At 27.5% G+C, this 19,322-nt stretch overlaps 4 protein-coding genes across 17 annotated transcripts; 2 read left to right on the top strand and 2 right to left on the bottom strand.

Annotated features, from left to right (window-relative positions):
- Window positions 1-3: 3 nt before the first annotated feature.
- On the top strand, window positions 4-9,397 carry LOC126841106 (tRNA (adenine(37)-N6)-methyltransferase). 6 transcript variants are annotated; one of them, XM_050577389.1, is made up of 9 exons: window positions 4-249; window positions 939-1,076; window positions 1,536-1,675; window positions 1,771-1,845; window positions 7,272-7,415; window positions 7,952-8,206; window positions 8,272-8,429; window positions 8,499-8,740; window positions 8,811-9,391. In XM_050577389.1, the coding sequence occupies exons 5-9, from the start codon at window positions 7,312-7,314 to the stop codon at window positions 9,132-9,134; spliced, it is 1,083 nt and encodes a 360-aa protein (XP_050433346.1). In that variant the 5' UTR covers window positions 4-249; window positions 939-1,076; window positions 1,536-1,675; window positions 1,771-1,845; window positions 7,272-7,311; the 3' UTR covers window positions 9,135-9,391. The 6 variants fall into 6 exon arrangements, with proteins under 6 accessions (XP_050433346.1, XP_050433345.1, XP_050433350.1 ...); XM_050577388.1 differs by lacking the exon at window positions 4-249 and having other exon boundaries at window positions 666-1,076; window positions 1,781-1,845; XM_050577393.1 differs by lacking the exons at window positions 4-249; window positions 1,536-1,675 and having other exon boundaries at window positions 1,057-1,076; window positions 1,781-1,845; window positions 8,811-9,394.
- Window positions 1,358-5,467, bottom strand: LOC126841099 (poly(ADP-ribose) glycohydrolase-like). Of its 3 annotated transcripts, XM_050577368.1 has the most exons (13): window positions 5,226-5,467; window positions 4,747-4,859; window positions 4,573-4,692; window positions 4,345-4,494; window positions 4,014-4,267; window positions 3,852-3,952; window positions 3,608-3,767; window positions 2,913-3,043; window positions 2,661-2,848; window positions 2,197-2,431; window positions 1,996-2,102; window positions 1,749-1,901; window positions 1,358-1,622 (listed from the first exon to the last, which is right to left on the bottom strand). In XM_050577368.1, exons 1-13 carry the CDS (start codon window positions 5,245-5,247, stop codon window positions 1,455-1,457), a joined length of 1,902 nt encoding a protein of 633 aa, XP_050433325.1. In that variant the 5' UTR covers window positions 5,248-5,467; the 3' UTR covers window positions 1,358-1,454. The 3 variants fall into 3 exon arrangements, with proteins under 3 accessions (XP_050433325.1, XP_050433323.1, XP_050433324.1); XM_050577366.1 differs by having other exon boundaries at window positions 1,358-1,901; XM_050577367.1 differs by having other exon boundaries at window positions 1,358-1,901; window positions 5,238-5,467.
- A 94-nt stretch (window positions 9,398-9,491) lies between the features above and the next one.
- LOC126841107 (uncharacterized) lies at window positions 9,492-13,702 on the bottom strand. Of its 5 annotated transcripts, none has more exons than XM_050577396.1 (7): window positions 13,392-13,702; window positions 11,989-12,157; window positions 11,316-11,446; window positions 10,781-10,869; window positions 10,475-10,683; window positions 10,124-10,309; window positions 9,492-9,784 (listed from the first exon to the last, which is right to left on the bottom strand). In XM_050577396.1, exons 2-7 carry the CDS (start codon window positions 12,106-12,108, stop codon window positions 9,611-9,613), a joined length of 909 nt encoding a protein of 302 aa, XP_050433353.1. In that variant the 5' UTR covers window positions 12,109-12,157; window positions 13,392-13,702; the 3' UTR covers window positions 9,492-9,610. The 5 variants fall into 5 exon arrangements, with proteins under 5 accessions (XP_050433353.1, XP_050433354.1, XP_050433355.1 ...); XM_050577397.1 differs by lacking the exon at window positions 13,392-13,702 and adding an exon at window positions 13,203-13,366; XM_050577398.1 differs by lacking the exon at window positions 13,392-13,702 and adding an exon at window positions 12,725-12,919.
- A 123-nt stretch (window positions 13,703-13,825) lies between these two features.
- LOC126841104 (methylthioribose-1-phosphate isomerase) lies at window positions 13,826-19,070 on the top strand. 3 transcript variants are annotated; one of them, XM_050577385.1, is made up of 6 exons: window positions 13,826-14,203; window positions 16,189-16,424; window positions 16,498-16,706; window positions 16,813-17,021; window positions 17,174-17,330; window positions 17,776-19,070. In XM_050577385.1, exons 1-6 carry the CDS (start codon window positions 14,072-14,074, stop codon window positions 17,901-17,903), a joined length of 1,071 nt encoding a protein of 356 aa, XP_050433342.1. In that variant the 5' UTR covers window positions 13,826-14,071; the 3' UTR covers window positions 17,904-19,070. The 3 variants fall into 3 exon arrangements, with proteins under 3 accessions (XP_050433342.1, XP_050433341.1, XP_050433343.1); XM_050577384.1 differs by having other exon boundaries at window positions 13,829-14,203; window positions 17,755-19,070; XM_050577386.1 differs by lacking the exon at window positions 13,826-14,203 and adding an exon at window positions 15,518-15,613 and having other exon boundaries at window positions 17,755-19,070.
- Window positions 19,071-19,322: the final 252 nt, after the last annotated feature.

Genomic DNA, 19,322 nt, shown 5'->3' with positions numbered 1-19,322 from the left:
ATGTTTAGCGTTTTCAAATTTCATTACTTAGTCGGCTGCAAAACATAAAGATGATTGTTGATTATACATTTAATAAGTTATAGTTCAATTACGGTTATTTTCATTACTCCACATGAGTTATGGAGTCTATCAGCGATAGTCAAATATTAAGGGAGTATAATTTTGTTAATTATTGCTTCTCTTTTTATTTTAACTTTTTTTTAGCGACTTATTTATGTCAAAACTCAATTTTTTAAATACTTTTGTCATGTAAGTCAATCAGTGACGTATTTGGGGGTATAGGGGGCGAACGCCCCTGGTGGCATCAGATTTTTATATAGTCCATCTACTGTTAATCAATCAATTAAATAAATGTGTCTAACTCTTAAAAATGAAGGATTTGAAGACATATACCCTAATGTAAATATTGCTCTAAGAATGTATTGTTCCATTTCAAACTGCTCTTCAGAGCGATCATTTAGTGCATTAAAAGTTACTTGCATTCGAGAATGACCGATAAACAACTAAACAGTATTGCTACATTAAATTTTGAATCAGACATCAAAAAAGTTTAGAGTATGATAACATAATTGATAAGTATAGTTCTTCTAAAGCTTGCAACAATTATTGTAAATTGTAAATATTTATTGTTTTGTAATTTGTGGATAATAAATAAACCTATTTATTATTAGTGACAAATTTAAAAAGATAACATGTTTAAACTCAGCTTTCTTTTTTACTAACTTTTGTTCAACTCCTTGTGAAAGCAAGTCCTTTTATGTGTAAAGCCCTAAGTGTAATTTTCATTTAAATGTATTGTAGTATGTTGAGTATGTCATCAGAGAATGTAGATCAACAAACCATAAATGAACCATTTAATTATTTAGTCACTCTTATTTTATAGATTCCAATACAAAAGAGTAATTTTATCTAACAACTAAAAATGTTTGATTAAATAGTCAATGTCAACTGGTTCCAACAGAGATTACAACAAGTGAACAAATTAAAAACAAAAATGTAACAAATAAGTTAGAAAGCGCCAGAAAGGATAACAATAACGGAGAGGCCGTTATTACAAGTGGTCACCGGCGCACTCGGTAGGTGGAAAAAGTCAAATAACTTTTGTGGAGGGACGGAAAAACGTTAGCACCCGAGTGTCAAATTTCTGAAGTCATTAAAATTGACTTTTAATTATTTTAACTATTATTATAATTATAATTACTTATAATACCTTAATACATTATTTATATTAACTTTGATTTACATATTTTGAGATGGTTAAAAACCATTATATTTTTTAACAAAACTTTGTTTTAGGGAAAAAACAATTTTCTTCAAAAATTCAATTAGGTAGTAAATTAAAAAAAAAATCTGGATATAATAGTATTTAAAATACATTTATTTGATACAAAATTATTATTTACAATACTATCTAAATAGTTGTAACCGTATAAGATGGAAAATAATAATAGGAACTATGATGCTTTTTGAAAGTATTCGTATATTTTACGCTTCGCTCTTTTTTTTCCATTTTCTTCATTTCTTTCTCTTTTTAGTGTACTTAACGACTGATTAGGTTTTTCAAGTACAGACTGGAAAGCCTTTTTCGAATCATTCAGTTGAATCCAGCTGTTCTTTTGTTGCTGAATACATAAGTTACGATCCTTGTCATTTTTCAATTTGAACTGATTTACTGGTAAGAACTTTACATCTGTTTCCATTGTATTCACAACATCTAATTTTATATTTAAATTGTCACTTGTACTTACATTGGCAATATCTTCATCACAGATCTTTTCAGGTGTGGCTTCAATCATCGTTGGACTTCTACAAGTTCTTGTATTTGATTCATCAATATTTAAAGTGGTAAGTTGATTACAGTCATCAATAACTGCAGGTGACATTTGTTTATTTAAGGGCTTCTGAAATATTAACAATTTAATGACATCAAGTTAAAAAATAAAGACCAATAAAAAACTATTATTATGTTATAAAAAATCAACTTTACGCACCTACCTGAATAACGCTGTTGGTTACAGTACTGTAGATGAATTCGAATAGATTAGAGTTAGAATGACTCTGCATATACTCGTTATATTTTATTAAAATTCGGCAAATTTCACCTAAGAACAAATTATAAATTGTCACTAAATATAATACATATATATATATATATATATATCATTAAAAAAACTAACTCGTTTCGGATATACTGACCTACAGTGACTTTGTTATTTCTTAAAAATGAATGCATGTCGTTAATGGAATCTCTCAATTTTGTTTCGCCAAAAGTAAAATATACGACATCTCGTTTTGCTTCAGCAGCGCTTAACAATTGTAACAATGATTTAAGATGACAATCCCCGCGAAACGCTCCACAACCCCAGTTTCCAGTGGCTATTGACACATCAGAACAGTCAGATTTGTTACCCCAAGAAAACCCAGAGTATGCCTAAACAATAATATAATGTACACATAAAAACAACAATTTTAGGCAATGTATCAGGATACCCAAACTAATGCCTATTTGACTCCCCTTAGTATTTATTTAAAAACAAACAATTTTTATAAGATTTTAGTATGTTATTTTTCCTGGAACATTACTGCAGATATAAGTCAAATAGGCTTTAACACCGCACCCCTGATTCTAACATTAAAAAAATTTGTATGTTACAATTTACCTTATTGAGTTCTCGTCTTAGATTTTTAGGAGCAAATTGCATTTGGGGATTTTGAAAATAAATAGCATCTATAGCTACTACAGTGCAATATCGTCGATAGTTGTCATCAATTGGAGTGTTGTCGGTGTAATTTCCATCCCATTTAAATGAATTTGAGTAACCACTGTAGTCATTAAAACGCTCAGCGCCTAAGAAACCGAAAAATGAAACTTCATAGTTATAAAATAATAAATATGAAAATCTAACACATACCAGTAATAATAATAGACTCCGTAGGTAACATTTTTTGTGAAAAAAGTTGAGACACTAGTAATTCGGGACATATCAGAAAACGAATTTCTTCTTGTACACAGCCCCAACCGAGAACTCCACCACCAATAAATCTGTAGATAATTATACCATAATAAATAATTACATAGAATATATGTTTAAGTAATGTAAAGTATGAATTCATCTAAAGTATGTTTACATGAATGGTAGGAATCTGAAAATTCTGATTTTCACAAAAAAGAAACCGTTTTTTTTTTTTTTTTAACAGCCTTTATTAACAAAAAACATTAAACAGCAATAACAAGTAAGATGTAAATGTACATTAGAAACCGTATTTAAGCCACTTAAATGTATTATAAGTATTAAATATTTTTACAATATCTAGCTGGATATTTAAGTAAAATATTTTTGATAAAAATTTAAAAATAAAACAATACCAAAAAGATAAATTCCTTGTGGGTTTCAGATTTATTGAAAACTGAAATCCGAAAGCCATTTATAACCAAAGTTAAGTTTTTTTTTTTTCATTAGAACATTTAACTTAGGCACACAGCTTTATATTCTAATAATATTTATTATTTATACAGTTTTTATGTGGCCTAAATAGCAATTTTTTTTTTTTAAGATTAGGATTTTTAGATTACTATCAATAGTTCATGTATGAATGTTAACCTTACTTATTGGCAAAATCAATTTGATACATTCCATCTCCATTGTCTTCTATAGTCCCATCAGATGCTATATGTAGACTTGTTAACGGATTAGTTGATTTCAACCAGGTTGGCAATTCATTTTCAGTTAAATATCTTCTTGAATAAGTAACGGCTCTTTTGCAAACTTTAAAAGATATAAAACATTTTTGTAAACAGTTCTTACAATAAAAGTCGATTAAAAATTTAATATCATAATAAATTATTTTACCAAAATTTGGATTGGTAACTTTCTTAAAATAGTTGATTATACATTTTAATTTTTCATACAAATATTTATCATTAGAATTTTTTACTCTCATCTGAAACAATCTGTTCAAAAAGTTATCTGGGTTATAACTTACAATATATAAGGTATTTATAATTAATTTACCCATTAAAATTAATATGTGGATATGTGTTATACTCAGAATGGTCGCCAATATTATTTCTATGTGGAAATGTACACAAAAAAGCATTGGCTAATAAACAAGCAATTTGTATTTGACTAATTGAAATGGAATGATTATTATTTTGTTTTAATAGCGGTATGGGACTTGTTATGAGTATTGGCAACTTTAGAGCCAAATTAATAATTTTAGGTAGTAACTTTTCGAAAAATCCATCTGTTTCTTCCTCAGTTAAAACCTAAATGGAATGTAAAAAAAAATATACATTACAATACCTACTACAAAATTACAATTAACTATGTCACTAAAACTTACATTCTCGAAAAAAGAGTGCAATAAATGAAATCGCCATATTCCTTTGTATTTAAGATTGTAAGACTTTAAAGCATCCTCAAACTGTTCACTTGTCAGTATAGGTTTCGATAAACTGTCTACAATAATGTCCCATCTATTTTTCTTAAGATTCTATATAAAAATAAAAGTGTTCATGTACAATATAAAAATATTTTTTTCATTTAATAATAATATTTTATAAATACATACATTTTCTTTTTCAAAAAGTAAATTAAACTTTGAACATGGCATTTTAACATGTTTATCATCCCAGATGTCATGAAAATTCTCTGGATACGATTCTAAAATATTGTCTGCTCCCTTCGGAATCTACAAAAAAATCAAGAATTTAATTACTTTCAACATTTATATTCAATTAATTACCTTAAACAATATTGTGTGATGAGGGGTAGGTATAAGTAATGGGTACAGTTTCATTCCAAAGCTTCGCGGCAACAAACTCTTTTCAGTTCCTCTCCAATTAACTGGAATTTCATCTAAACATTAAAATGTGATTTTCATGGTATAATATACTATAAAATATTTCTCAATTAATTTTGATAACATAATATACTCTTTAAAATATATAACTAACTTATTAATGTATTTTTTTTTTATACTAATATAATATACATTATACCTAATAATTATTATTTAACTTTACTATAAATAAGCTATCACAAGTTCATACTAAGTATGTATACAATTCTAAAAAAGAAGTGTTAATACAGTATCGTTAATTACCTATAATTTGATAATGGATTATAAACAAACAATCTTTAATGTCACAAACATAACAAAAATTAATCAAACAATTGTTATAAGTTTTTATAACATGAAACCCATGTTGCTTTAATATTTACTTTTTGTCTTACCATTTTCCATTTGTAATTTTTTTGTACAGATTTAAAATCTATACACGTCAAAATAAAAAATTGGTTATTACAAAAAAAATTAAGTATTTAAATACTTAAAAGTTACTATTTGGCATTTACCAAAATATATCAAATAGATTAAAAATTAAGAATTGGTTCATTGAAATTTCTATTATTACTCGAGACAAAAGAAAATGTGCAAATAAGTAAAAACTGCGTTTGTTTTAACTTTAATTGATAACTGATAAGAGTAAATTCAGATTTTAGTAGATAAACGGTTACTATGGTGTCAGCTGATGTTTCAATATTATCTATTGTATGATGTCGGGGTCGAAGTTACCTAAACCTAAAAACACAATTATTAGTGACAAGAGTCAAGACAGAGTAACGACTAACGTCAAGAAATCGAGTACTAATATATTTAGTATTGAAATTTAAACTATTGTTGTAGTAACGCACTAACGTTTGTCTCAAAAATGGCTGAAGTAAACACATTGTTATAGTCGCATTTGTTATAAAACAATTATCATGATAAATGTATTTTAAATAAATAATATGACTGGACAATAGTGCATTAGACATTAGTTAATACCTACAGACTACATTCCAATTATGCTAAATCAAAGTTGTTAACGTAACTTACTCATTAATTCCAATTAAGTACCTAAAAATAAAATGTTTTTTAGTCATACTTTTAGTGTCGTAATTTACAAGTTGGGGAGCTAACAAATAAGTTAATTTTTTTTATTTGAATTTATTTTTTATAAACTAAAACATACGCCCATTGTTTAGCTTTCTCATTTCTACCTTAAACCTAAATCCTTTACTAATCTGAAGTCTCTTATCCGTTTTCTAGTTTAATTTTCTGCCCTTCTTTCAATATGCTCGGTCAGCTCAAACTACCTCGATCTACTCTCTCTTATTTTCCCTACAAGGTATTATCGCAACAAATAGAAGTAGAGAATCAATCTATAAACTGCATATGTCAATAATGCAGAAATACGAATTAACTTAATTAGATAAAATTTGCAATGCCGGCCGTCGGTTGCACTTCTATAATATTTTTTGATAATCGTATATAATAATATTAAATTATATCTTTAACCCGATAACAGCTAATTATATAGTAAGATGGTTGCCGCCTACCTCAGATTATTATCGATTAATCTTAGGCATAGATTAAAAGCCACAGTATATTTATTCCATAGACCTATAAAGCAAGATTTCTTTATAGGTCTATGATTTATTCTAAGGCTTAGGTTGCTACCACTTTTCCTAATTGCAAAATGACCAACATCTATGACGAGTTTCTTATCAGTATTCAGTGGGCCGAATTTGTACCGATACGGACGGCAGCTCACCGGCCATCGGACATTGACGGTTGACTGTTGAGCACTGAGCACTCGCTTAATCAGCGCCGTAGCTTAACACTTTGCAGTTCGCTCCGCTAAACCAAAAATATCCTAGGTTTGCAGTCTGCAGACTACACTAGAAAGAGGCTACAGGTTTTAAGTTATATTAGAAGATCTGATAAGAAACTGGTCATTGGGAAAAGTGGTGTTATCCCGATGTAAGATGTTGATAAATGATAATAGTTCGTTGACTGTTGCCATAGATATAGAGCTGTTATAGTTTACACATTTATCTGTTCTGTGGTTTACAGCTATGCTATGCCAGTTAGATATACTCATTACTTGTAAACAAGTTGTAATTTAGCATGGCATAGTAAACTGACCGAGTTGTTGTATAGACTATAGTTAGGATCGAAGTGTCTCTTAAACAGACAAACAAAATTGTCTGTAAGTAGGACTTACTCAAATCCATTAAGTTTCCAGTTTAGCATACTAATTTAAGTTTTATATATTCTGTATTATATTGTACTCCTAATTTTGTAGTAGCAATAAATAATTAAGTAATTTTTTTCGAACCACCGTAGTCATACCATTAAAAACATTTAGTGTTGGTAAGTAACTGAAATTAATACATTTTATTACAATTTGAATACAGAATACTATCTATACTTACTGTTTGCAGGTTGGAACCATTTAGTGTTGTTGTCAGTTTTATATTCAATATGGATATAACTACAGATATTGAACCACTTAGCGATGATGTTTCAGACCTAGGAGAAGGGCTTAAACAATTATCCGTAGCTCGAGCACAAATCAATGCGCTAAGGTATTTTTTTATTTATATTATAAGGTTTTTTGTTACCATAAGTTTTACTTTAGGTATACTGTATACATATAATCTTATTGGAAAAAATAATGGTGGGAGGGGTAAACATGCATTCAAAAGAGGTCACTGTACTGTGTAGGGTAGAAGTTTACTGACATACCTAAAACTTTTCCGTTTAAATGAATTTTAGCCATAGTTATATCAATAAAAGGTTAAAGATGGCTTATCTGTTTATTTTAAAATGTAGTAAAATATCCTTGCAAGTTGTTCTGCTCTGTTACGGTTGAGTGGACTTGTTAGAGAACATAAATTAGTCAGTTTTGAAGTCTCATTAATTAGATTCATTAAAAATCATGTTTCAATGTATCATAAGTTTCAAGTTGGTTCTGATTTTTAAACTCCCAAGAATTAGCAGTGAATAATAAGTTTTTAAATTATTTTAGTCTATACCTACCTTAATAAAAAATAGTATTTATGTAATATCTAAATGTATAAATATGTGTAATTGTAACTTATTTAAAATAACTGTTTCACAGAAAACAAAATGAGTTGTTAAAGAAGCAACTAAATGAAAGAAATGTGATTGTTGCAACTAAACACTCTCCAAAGGATTCTGATAAAATTGAGTTTTCTGTAATAGGAGTAGTAAAAACAAAATTTAAAGAACGCCGTTGTGTACCACGCCAACCGGGACTTTGTCCATTGGCACAAGCAAAACTTACAATATTAAATACAATCTTTACAAATCCTAGTCATGCTCTTGAAGGGCTTGCTGATTTTTCTCATATGTGGTAAATATATTATACATTTTTTATCCAATTGTGAAAGGCATATTTAAATTTAGTATTTGTTCCAGGGTGTTATTTCACTTTCATAAAAACGAAACTACTCATGTCCATGCCAAAGTTTCACCTCCTAGATTAAATGGTTTGAAAACTGGCGTACTTGGTACTAGATCTCCACATCGACCTTCTCCCATTGGTTTATCATTAGTGCAAATTGATAAAGTGGAAGGTAACTTCAGACTATTTTGGCATTGGATTCGATTTTACTTTGTCTTTATCTTCTACTGTTAACTATTAGGGAACTCCGTGTACTTTTCTGGTGTAGACATGATAGACGGAACACCGGTAATTGATATCAAACCATATATACCACATTACGATGCACCAATGATGTTGAGATCGTTTAACCAATCTATATCGTTGGTCGATAATGGTTCACATCAAATCCTTTTAGATCCATTAACTGCGAATCGAGAAGATCCGGACGGAGAAGAAACTACCTGTTACGACAATATGCCTCTCTCTCCTCTACATTCAAAGGTATTTTACATAAATATTTAAGTTTTGAATAATGTTCATATAAAATATTATTTTTACTACTTTAATATAGGTACGTGTCCCTCAATGGATTACAGAACCTTTAACTCAAGAGTTAACAGTAGAATTCTCATCAAGAGCTAGAGAATTTTTGGATGGATTAAATACAAATGATATTGAGCCAACAATTGTAAATATTTTAAAAGAAGACCCGAGGTCTGTCTATGTGCGTGAGCGCTACAGTAATCAATTTTATACATTTTTAATTGGTGGCTTTCACATAAGCTGTAAATTTGATAATAGCAAACATTCAGTAAATGTCTATAGAATATCGCCAGTTGACAATTTAGATTCCAATGCTGATCAAGAAGGTGCTCAATGTCTGTCTGTAAATTAATGCTTTTGATAATCTTTTTCATTCCTATTGTCTATTTACAATTAGTTAGCATTAATTATTTATTCGATTTTATTTTGTGAGCTGATTGTATTTTATTTTTAAATACAAATTTATTTAATATAAACTTAAATATTACATGTTTGTACTTTATAATCATGAAATACAGGTTTTTGTATACGAAAATAGTTCATAAAATTCAAATTATAATTAAGTTTATATTTAGGAAGTATATTTCTAAATGTTTAGAAACAATGTATTGTTATAAATATATTTACAACCAACGCATTATGTCTTGTATTACCACGTCCATAATTGCATGAAATTAAACTAATTTTTTTTTACAACTTTATAAATTATAAACAGATTATCTTTTACACGCACCACAAAACTAATAATACTATGAAAAATACCAACAATTTTTTTTAGAATAAATAGCTAAAGACATTTTGTCATTATGTCTTTAAATTGATAATATGTTAAATATTATTTATGAACTCATCGTGTTTTGTTTTAATTTTGTTAACAATAATTTTTTCAATTTCAATTCCATTTTTTTTATTTGTATCGGTTACTAAAATATCTTCAATATCATTTGGAGAAATCAACTTGACATTATATTTTCTTGAATGAAGCAAATTTCCAATAACTAACTGAAAAATAAATGATTCTGCTTGAGTAGTGGGTACACAATTATACTATGGCACGTATAAGAATTAATAACTTTTATTTGTACAGACAATGAGCTTTTGGACATGTTCATTAACAATGATAAAAGCTCTAAAATACTTGTTTATTTGATTTAATTAATTATTTTCTATAAAATTCATTCTTGTAAGAATATGCACGCGTTAATTTCGGAAAAAATAAATTTGGAATGACTTCATCTTTTTTTATGAACGTTTTAAACACTATATATCTGGGCGATTTTGGAATTGTCAGTACAAATAAATTGTATACAGATATATAAATATATATATAATTCCTCCTACTTGATGCTTATATTTATGAAGTGCATCCTTGCTTTTAGTTTCTAGAAGCATACTGTCAGTCTCTAATTTAAATGAAACGATGTATGCTTGACGTGACCAATTATGGGTAACAGCTTTCATTACTTTGGGTACTAAATGTAAAGTCATGACTGGAGGACCATCTTTAGACTGTAATTTATGTTCAGCCTAAAACATTAGTTGTAAAATGTTATAAACAGGATCATTACTGATAACAAGACAAAAAAAATTGTAATTGCCGACGTCACCTAATCTATTAGCTGTAGCACAGATTTAGTGAATTCATGACACATGACATTCATAAATCATAACTGATGTAATAAAATTACTCACCATTTCACTGGGGGGTATATAAAAATCTGAAACCGCAGCCGCTAAATATATTAAACAATATTTACTATCTAAAAGCATACAACTGCCTCTGAGCAACCACATATAATCAATTAATGTCGTAAAAGGAATGGAGATGAACTTATTTGACGCTTTGGCATCTTTGTATTTCTTCAACAAAGGTAACAACTTTTCAACTTTATCTTCTTTAACTGAAATTTATAAATGTTACATAGATATTACTAATGAAACTTTATTTAAGTAATTTTCATACAAAAAAAATTGACAAGTGTAATACACATTACATGCCTTGTATTGATTTGTTATTTTTAATTTCGAGTTTATCCAATAACGAATCATTAACAAAATGTCGAACAAATGGCTCCAAAGATTTTGATCTAAAACAAATTATAATATATTTGATTGAATTATTAGTTTAGCTTTTAGCAATATAACATACAATTAAAAAAAAAGCCTGGGAGATTACCAAACACCTAACCTTGTTGTAAATACACTAAAGAGTATAACATTATATGTAATTTATAGGTATATAAAAAGAAAATAGGTAATTTATCCAATTTCGTAGTATCAAAAGACGCAATTATTTCAAATTGCAGTAACTTTATTTTAAATTATTTTGTAACTTTTTAATAATAATTTCTTTAAAAAAATACGTAGCTTCAAAAATATTTAGTTTAAAAACATGTACTTATTTTCTTTTTCTGTGTGATCTTCATATAAAATATTTTGGTATTCACTTGGTTAAAGCCTAAAACTTCATTTTTTAAATAATATGTATACTTTTCTAAATACCATAGAAATATAATAACATTAGGTTACAAACCTATATATAAATATGACTGCATATCCAGCATCAAGAAAATACTCGGCAGAAGCGGATCCTCGAGTTCCTGCGCTGAAGTTGTCCACAAATCTAACTGTATTTTGTTCAATTGGAACAGTTGTCCCTCCAGACTAAAATCATATAGTACTATATTATATTATTTTAATTTCATACACTGTCTACTGACGTAAATACATTTTTATAAATATTTTGTGTAAAACATTAATTTTAAAAAGATAAAAAAATGTAAACTCTAATTGATATTAAAGAACAATTGGATTTGACACTTGTAATAAATTTTTTACTATAAAATAGACTACCTAACCTCTATAATAATATTATGAATGTCACAACAATGTTTTGTGTGTATTACAAGTGTTTGTTAGAATGTTCTTTAAAAATACCTTAATTAAATATATGTATTTATTTATATAACATTGCAAACACCAAACAGTTTTTATGTACATAACTATTACAATAACAATTTTATAATATGTTTAATAATACAATGTAATAAATTATAATTCAACATTTAAAAAAAACTTTTTTAAAGTTATGGATAAAATAAAGTAAAAAATTTAGTCTATCAGGGGACATTAATACGTTTGTTATAAGTTCAATTTTTGTCTAATATCTAGTGTTAAATTAAAGATTCAAAACATATCATACTTACAGTAATTAAAACAATTTTTTCGTTTTTGTGGCAGCGCACAAAATTTTCAACTTTAGTAATATCATTTTCATAATTTAGGGGTGGCGGGTGAGTATTATAAAATTCTTCATGTGTTTCCATGTTGGAGAAATTAGATATTTGTTTAAAAGAATAAAACAGCTATATGTACCTATAACAATTAATTTTGTTTAAAATATTTTACAAACTGATATTATAGGTGTAACATCAATGAGAACAAAATGAAATAGGTACAAATGAACTAATTACAGAAATGTATGTCACTAAGATGACAACCTTGACCATTTACATAATTCATATTATATACATATAACATTTAACCATGAGAAGGTAATTTTTTTACTAGTAAGACTGTATTTAGTTTATAAAAAAAACACTTTAGTTAAGCATACTGCATACCTCACTCATGTTTTGTATTATAAATTATCATTTTCAAACTAGAAGCTAGAATCTAGGAAATATTTTTAAGAAATGGTTCTAGTTCTTGTATACATTTCTATTTTTAACAACATTTATTTTAGGTGCCATTTTAATAAGTTTTTAATTTTATCCACTGTAGATTATAATTATTTTATTAAAATTCAAATTCAAATTTCAATGTAAAGGAAAATTCTTTCAAGAAGTAACTGTCATACAATTAATGAGGATTGTAAAACTTAGTAATCAAAAGTCATAAATTACTTTTACTAAGAATTAAATGTCAAAAAGTTACAAGTACTTTTTAAGTTGGATTAATTGTATGTCTACTTTATCAGTTAGAGTACTGGTTTATCTGGAAGTTTATAAGCTATACTTTAAGTCGCAAAGATAGCCTTAAAGAGATCTTCAAAATCGTCATGTAGATTGTAGATCTTCACCGTGCTTATCTACATATGTATTATAAAAACTGTATTTTGTTGACATTGATTTATGAATTAAAAACAAAATTATTTAAGCACCTAACTCATATTTCATGTATTGGGGCTTATCTAGAAAAAAATCTGAGGAAAATTCGCATTAAAATATACATTGCATAGCGATAACGAGGAATGATTTTTTTTGGAATTTGGATCGGTAAAATTATACAATTAAATCTCTGCCAAAATGTATTTCACGTGAAAAATGTATTCCTATTTCGAATGGACAGAGGACTTGAGAGAGCATTGTGGTCTGTGACGTAATTATTATACTTGTAAGTCCTTTAAAAAATGAATTACAGTTAAGTGGTCTGTGCTCAGGAACGACACAACACCGAATGTCTATTACTCTATTACGAAACGGTTGATACAAAGCCCGATCATTCGAGTGCCAATAAAATATTTTTCAGGTAAATATCCAAGGACAATAATTGATCAAATCGATGCAAGTTACACCCTCCATAATATTATGTTTCATAGATAACTCACTATTTGGAACAGTACCAGATTAAAAACGAAAATATTTAAAGTAGAACCTAAACTATATTGTTTACCGCGTTAGGTAGGGCATACGTGTCACGTGTTTTTCCTCAAACCAGACTTGCAATATTTATAATCATCGGATAATATATTATTATGCGTGTTGTGCAAATTGTAAAAATAAAACTCTTATGTAGCAGTAGCCAGTATTAATCGAAGACGCACTGCACTCTGCAGTATTGATAACTGATAAGAACATAATTTAAGCCGATTGGAAAAATTTCACAATTAATTTGGAGTTTTACATCATCGGTGTTATCAATTTGCGGCATCCGTACGGGTAAAATACACATTACACACGAGACGGCGGCGTCCGGCGGCCAATCGTATTGCTCGGTTTGCACGCGCACAATAGACATTGGTGCGCGCCCGATGCCGATACCTTTGAAAAGCCACACTTCCTGATAACAGTAGATAACACATCGAGAATCAGCAGCTGTTGAGTGTTTATGTTTGTGTGCGAGTCTCGTGTATAGCAATTACTGTGTTGTACCGTCGACTTCAAAACGGAACGGACATCATCCACCCGGCGATTGCTGGTTTCTACGGAATCCACATTCGTGAACCGTCCAAAACCTCCGACTCACCTTCCAAACACGACGCCTCACAACCGGCTCGCAGACCCTACTATGACCCTACAAGCCATCAGATACGAGAACGGCACGTTGGAAGTGTTGGATCAACTGCTTTTACCCAAGGAGTCCAAATACATACCCATTTTAGGCGTCGAGGACGGATGGAAGGTTATCAATAAGATGCAGGTAAGAGACGACGGGCAAATTACCGTAATGCCGAGCTGTACTCATTCGATAAATGTGTATACTGTTTAATCAGTATGACTAGTGTTACTGTGTAAATAGCTAATGGCATGTGGTTGTATTTGATTATGTACATTTGGTCATCTAATCCAAGATGGACTCCGAATTATAGGCCATTTGTATGCTAAAAATCACAGTTACAGTGTATACTGTATTAGATCACTTGCTCATAAAAGTCAAACTTCCTATCTTCTCAAATTGCAAATGTCAATATATTATTTCTCCCAAAATTTCCAAATTATACTCCTAGGTGATTAAGTTGACTTATTTATCTTAAATAACACACAGGTTATTTTTTTAATTAAATATTTTTATCAAATATTTGATGTTAAAACTTGTTTTGACATTTTTAAAAAAAATCTTATTTTGTTACTTAAATCCCTTGGGTGCAAAAGCCATTGAATTTCATTGATAATCATAATATTTTGAATTTTGACATGTTTTGTAATATGGATTTTATTGCTACCATTAAATTTATGAACTATTAAATGTTTATAGCATCCAAACTTAAGTGTTTTATTTATCTATGAAAAATTAAATTTTTATACATAAATGTTTTATCAACATATATATATTAGGTTTTATTTTTTATGATAAAATTATAAAATGTTTGATAAAAAAAGCTTTCTACAACTTGTCTATGAATATAATTTATCCTACATTGATATAAAAGGATTATTGTTACTTCATTACCTCCTACTCATGAGTTATGGATATATTTTACAAATATTATGCAAGATCATTTCAATAAGTAATTCAATACTTTTTTTTTAGTCTGTTTAATAATTAATTAAATAAAATTGGATAAAAAGTTAATAGGTTATGTGCAACAACTGCAATGCTTAAAATTAAATTGTAAATTGAAATATTCCTCTAATTTATATTAGGTACCTTATAAAATATTTAATATTTTTTCTTGTGTATTTGTTAAATATCTATTAATTTCTCAATAGAAAATAATTATTTTTAGTTACATAGTCTTAATAATATACTAATATAAAAATTGTCCAATTATTTAATTTAAATTTGTTTACTTATATTATACACTGTTTTCCCTTTTGTAAAAAAAAAAAATTAACTTAGAAAAATGATTTAAAAATAAAAAATACACAACAGGTATGTATCTGTTATTAGCTAATGTAACTGATTCATTACTATATTGTCCCAAATCATTAAAAAAATATATATATATGTATTTTTTTATATCCTTGGAATGTAGCCAAATGTAATTTCATAATCCTATGTACAGAAATGTAGTAGTTGCCGATTTAGTTTACAAGTACCAAGAATTGTACAAATTAATAAAAAAAAATGCAAGCCCGATTATAAATTCTCCTAATGCAAATAACATATGTAAGTATAAAATGCCTCATCAGTAATTCACATTTTTTTTTTGTAATTTTTTATATACCTAGATACGTCTATTTTTTACATAAACTACTTAAGTTTCTTATTACTATACTTACATATTTATTTATATTATTTCAGATTAAAAAATATTGGCTAAAATTAACTTAAATAAAAAAAATACAAGGTTATAATTAAAAATTGTTTATGATAGCGTTATAATATTATTACTTTATGAATTACATTTTGTAAAAACATTCAATTTCAAATATCTATAAATAACAATAGTAATTATGTATGGTTGTATATTTAACATATAATTTATTTTTAAATTTCCCTCACTTATTTCCAATTAACTTTTGCTTCATAGTAATTACTGCAAAATTAATACTACTTCTCTTAACACAGCATCCATCATTTCTTTAAACATTATCTAAATTATTTATTTATTCTTAATTTTTGGTATAATCCAGATAAGTTTTTTCAAATTCTCCTATTTTAAACTTTACAGTAGCTTATATTTATGTATTAACTTTTTTTAATAATATAATTTATACTATGTTAATTTATTCCTGGTTTAGGTCCGAGGTGCTCCTGCTATTGCAATTGTTGGCTGTTTAAGTTTAGCTGTAGAAATTTCGAAAGAAGAATTTGAAAAAAAGAAAGCATTGAGACGAGAAGTCGAGGGGAAATTAAATTATTTAATATCTGCACGTCCCACAGCTGTAAATATGAAACAAGCAGCCGACCATTTAATATCTTATATAAATTCTTTAGACAATGATGATACCATTTCAGCACAAGAAATGCAAGCCAGGTGTGTTTTAAATAACAAATCTATTTAAATAAAATTATTTTTTCAACAAATACAAAATATTTTTGTTTTTTAGATTTGTTGCAGCTATAGAAGCAATGTTAGAAAAAGATATATCAGATAATAGATCAATTGGGGAATTTGGAGCTAAAGCTATTTTAAGTAGCGTATCAGATGGTGAACAAGTTCGTGTATTAACCCATTGCAACACTGGTTCATTGGCTACTGCATATTTCGGTACAGCGTTAGGTGTTGTACGATGTTTACATTCTGCTTCACGACTTGGTAAATAATTTTATAAATATATTTTTTTCTAACAATTTATATGTTGTAAAAATTAGTTTTAAACATAGGACCTAGTTATTTGTTGATGAAAGTGTTTTGTTTTTAGAAAATTGTTATTTTACGGAAACCAGACCATACAACCAAGGTGCTAGGTTGACAGCTTATGAATTAGTTCATGATAAAATACCATCAACTCTTGTTTGTGACAGCACAGTTGCATACCTAATGAAGTCTGCTCAGATTAGTGCTGTAGTTGTTGGTGCTGATAGAGTCGCAGCTAATGGAGATACAGCTAACAAAATTGGAACATATCAAGTATGTATTTTTAGCATAATATACTTGTTTACGTATTAATACATTTAGCTATAATTCTTAAGTATGTAAAAACAAATTAAGACACTTAAATTTATTTTGTTTCAAACACATCTAACTAATGTTTTGTAATTAATTGTATTCTATGTTCATAGATTGCTGTAGTTGCCAAGCACCACGATGTTCCATTCTATGTAGCTGCACCATTAACTTCTATTGATTTTAATGTAAACACTGGTGATAGTATTATAATTGAAGAACGACCTCAGGTGGAAATGACACATATTAATAATATAAGAATAGCTTCACCAGGTAAACATATTTTTTCAAAAATACCTCTAACTAAAGTATACTGATTTATAATAAAGTAAATTAATAATCAAAAAAATTACTCTATTAAAGTATTATAAAATCATCTAGTATAAAATCTAATATGAAATCATTAATAAATAAATAAATTTGAAAATTGCATGGCAATTTTAAATCAAATTACATTTATTTGTAAATCTGTGGTTCATGTTACAATAAACTTTATTAAAATACTATTTTATGTACGTTACTCTGATTAAATATATCATTATTTTTTAAACAAAATTAAGACGTCTTACTAAAAAAAAAAAAAAAAAAACAAGGTTTTTAAAATAATAATATTATATTTATGGAAAGCAAGTGGCCACTTATTTTTGCTTCTTATATATATACAGTTAATGCAAGAATTATAGCTAAATTATTATAGGTGTAACGTGTTGGAATCCAGCATTTGATGTAACACCTGCACGACTAATAACTGGAATAATAACTGAAAAAGGAGTTTTCCGACCATCAGAACTTTCAACGCTTCAGTCACAGTTGCAGGATCATAAAAAGTCCCTTCCTCAACTATAATATAAACCTTAACGTTCCACATTTGTACAACATTAAAAAATTACTGCGTACAAGTTTTTTTAAGGAAAATAATATTAGGCTTATTATAATATCTATAAGCATTTCTAACCATCAACATTCATCATTTTAGTACTTATATATATATATATTTATACATTTTTATCTTAGTAATATTGCTGCTGTTATTAATATTGTGCAGGAAACACAAATTCCTAAGACAAAAAATAATATACTATTTATATAAGTATATAAATGCTTCAGTAATAGACCAATATTTTATAATTTTTTTGAAGTTTTTCAAGTATAGTTGTGATATATTTAAATTTTGGGGGGTTAATTAATTATATTTTATTGGGATAATTTTAATAAATGCCTTTAGTACAATAAAATAAAATTTCAAATTTTGTCATTGATAAGAGGCTGAATGAATTATGTTTGAAACCTTCATACATTTTATGATGTTTTTGTAATCATACCTAATTATTGTTTAATTTTTACTGTAGTTAAATGAATAAAAATAAAATGGTATATGTTTTAACCAATGTTTTATAAATAGACATGTTATTTGGACTGTCTGAAATTGTCGTTTATAAACATAAATATTTCTCACATTTGTTACAACAGTAATTTAAATTAAAACTTATTATATTTCTGTTAAGTGGGTATTAACTACCCAAAATATATTTTTTTAACAATGTATGTGTACTTAGCATTTCTATTTGTAAGTTTGTATAAGACTATTATTTAAATCAATGAGCTTTTAAATATTATTTCGCATACAACTAAAACATTTCATAACTAAGAGATATGGAAAATTGTCTTTACAACTACAAAACTAAAAGGAATCATTTTATAATACGAGTATAAATTTTGTACAATATTTCAATTTAATTAATTTTATTATCATATTTACTTATCTATTATTATTATTATTATTATTATTATTATCATTAATATCATTATTGTTGTAATTTATACTTATATATATATATTTTTTTAACAGGCGATTTTGCTATTATTTTAAATGTAGTAATAATAATAATAATAACATATTGTTGTACAGAAATGCGCGTGTATGAGTTATGAAACGAGTTATAAAAAGAAACTTGTCGTCTACCGGGATGTTGTTATATTTTATCTTGTAATAATAATATTAATGACAATGTTTTTTTTTTTTTTTTATTTATTAGTTACTTTTCCCTAATCCGTGAATCGATAAAAATTATTATTATTTATTTTATTTGTATAAACGATTATCATTATATAAAAAACAACAAAAAAAAAATCCAAAACAATAATCGCGTTTTCCTGTTGTTATTTTTAAGGCTTTAACGAAACGTCTTCGTCGTTTGTGACGTACGGGAGCGGCCATAACCTTGAAAGTCGCTCGGGAGACAAAAAAGACCCCGGCGGTAGTCG

Source organism: Adelges cooleyi, unplaced genomic scaffold (genome assembly GCF_023614345.1).
Source record: "Adelges cooleyi isolate 19-005CV unplaced genomic scaffold, UGA_ACOO_1.1 ACOO_flye_CR_arks_rails_tigmint_CR_PRNA_376, whole genome shotgun sequence".
Taxonomy (NCBI): Eukaryota; Metazoa; Arthropoda; class Insecta; order Hemiptera; family Adelgidae; genus Adelges; species Adelges cooleyi.
Note: the sequence above shows the minus strand (reverse complement) of the source record. Positions and strands in the feature narration are given on the sequence as shown.

Coding starts and splice junctions, on each gene's coding strand:
- LOC126841099 (XM_050577366.1), bottom strand. CDS start 5,247: ATGGAAAATGGTAAGACAAAAA. Junction 3,044..3,607: donor CAAATTGATTTTGCCAATAA/GTAAGGTTAACA, acceptor AATTATCTACAG/ATTTATTGGTGGTGGAGTTC. Junction 1,902..1,995: donor TAACCAACAGCGTTATTCAG/GTAGGTGCGTAA, acceptor TTAATATTTCAG/AAGCCCTTAAATAAACAAAT.
- LOC126841104 (XM_050577384.1), top strand. CDS start 14,072: ATGACCCTACAAGCCATCAGATACGAGAACGGCACGTTGGAAGTGTTG. Junction 16,425..16,497: donor GCACAAGAAATGCAAGCCAG/GTGTGTTTTAAA, acceptor TTTGTTTTTTAG/ATTTGTTGCAGCTATAGAAG. Junction 16,707..16,812: donor ACATTCTGCTTCACGACTTG/GTAAATAATTTT, acceptor TTTTGTTTTTAG/AAAATTGTTATTTTACGGAA.
- LOC126841106 (XM_050577393.1), top strand. CDS start 7,312: ATGGATATAACTACAGATATTGAACCACTTAGCGATGATGTTTCAGAC. Junction 8,207..8,271: donor GCTGATTTTTCTCATATGTG/GTAAATATATTA, acceptor TATTTGTTCCAG/GGTGTTATTTCACTTTCATA. Junction 8,741..8,810: donor TCTCTCCTCTACATTCAAAG/GTATTTTACATA, acceptor ACTTTAATATAG/GTACGTGTCCCTCAATGGAT.
- LOC126841107 (XM_050577396.1), bottom strand. CDS start 12,108: ATGGAAACACATGAAGAATTTTATAATACTCACCCGCCACCCCTAAAT. Junction 10,310..10,474: donor ATATACCCCCCAGTGAAATG/GTGAGTAATTTT, acceptor CTAATGTTTTAG/GCTGAACATAAATTACAGTC. Junction 9,785..10,123: donor TTCATAAATATAAGCATCAA/GTAGGAGGAATT, acceptor TTTATTTTTCAG/TTAGTTATTGGAAATTTGCT.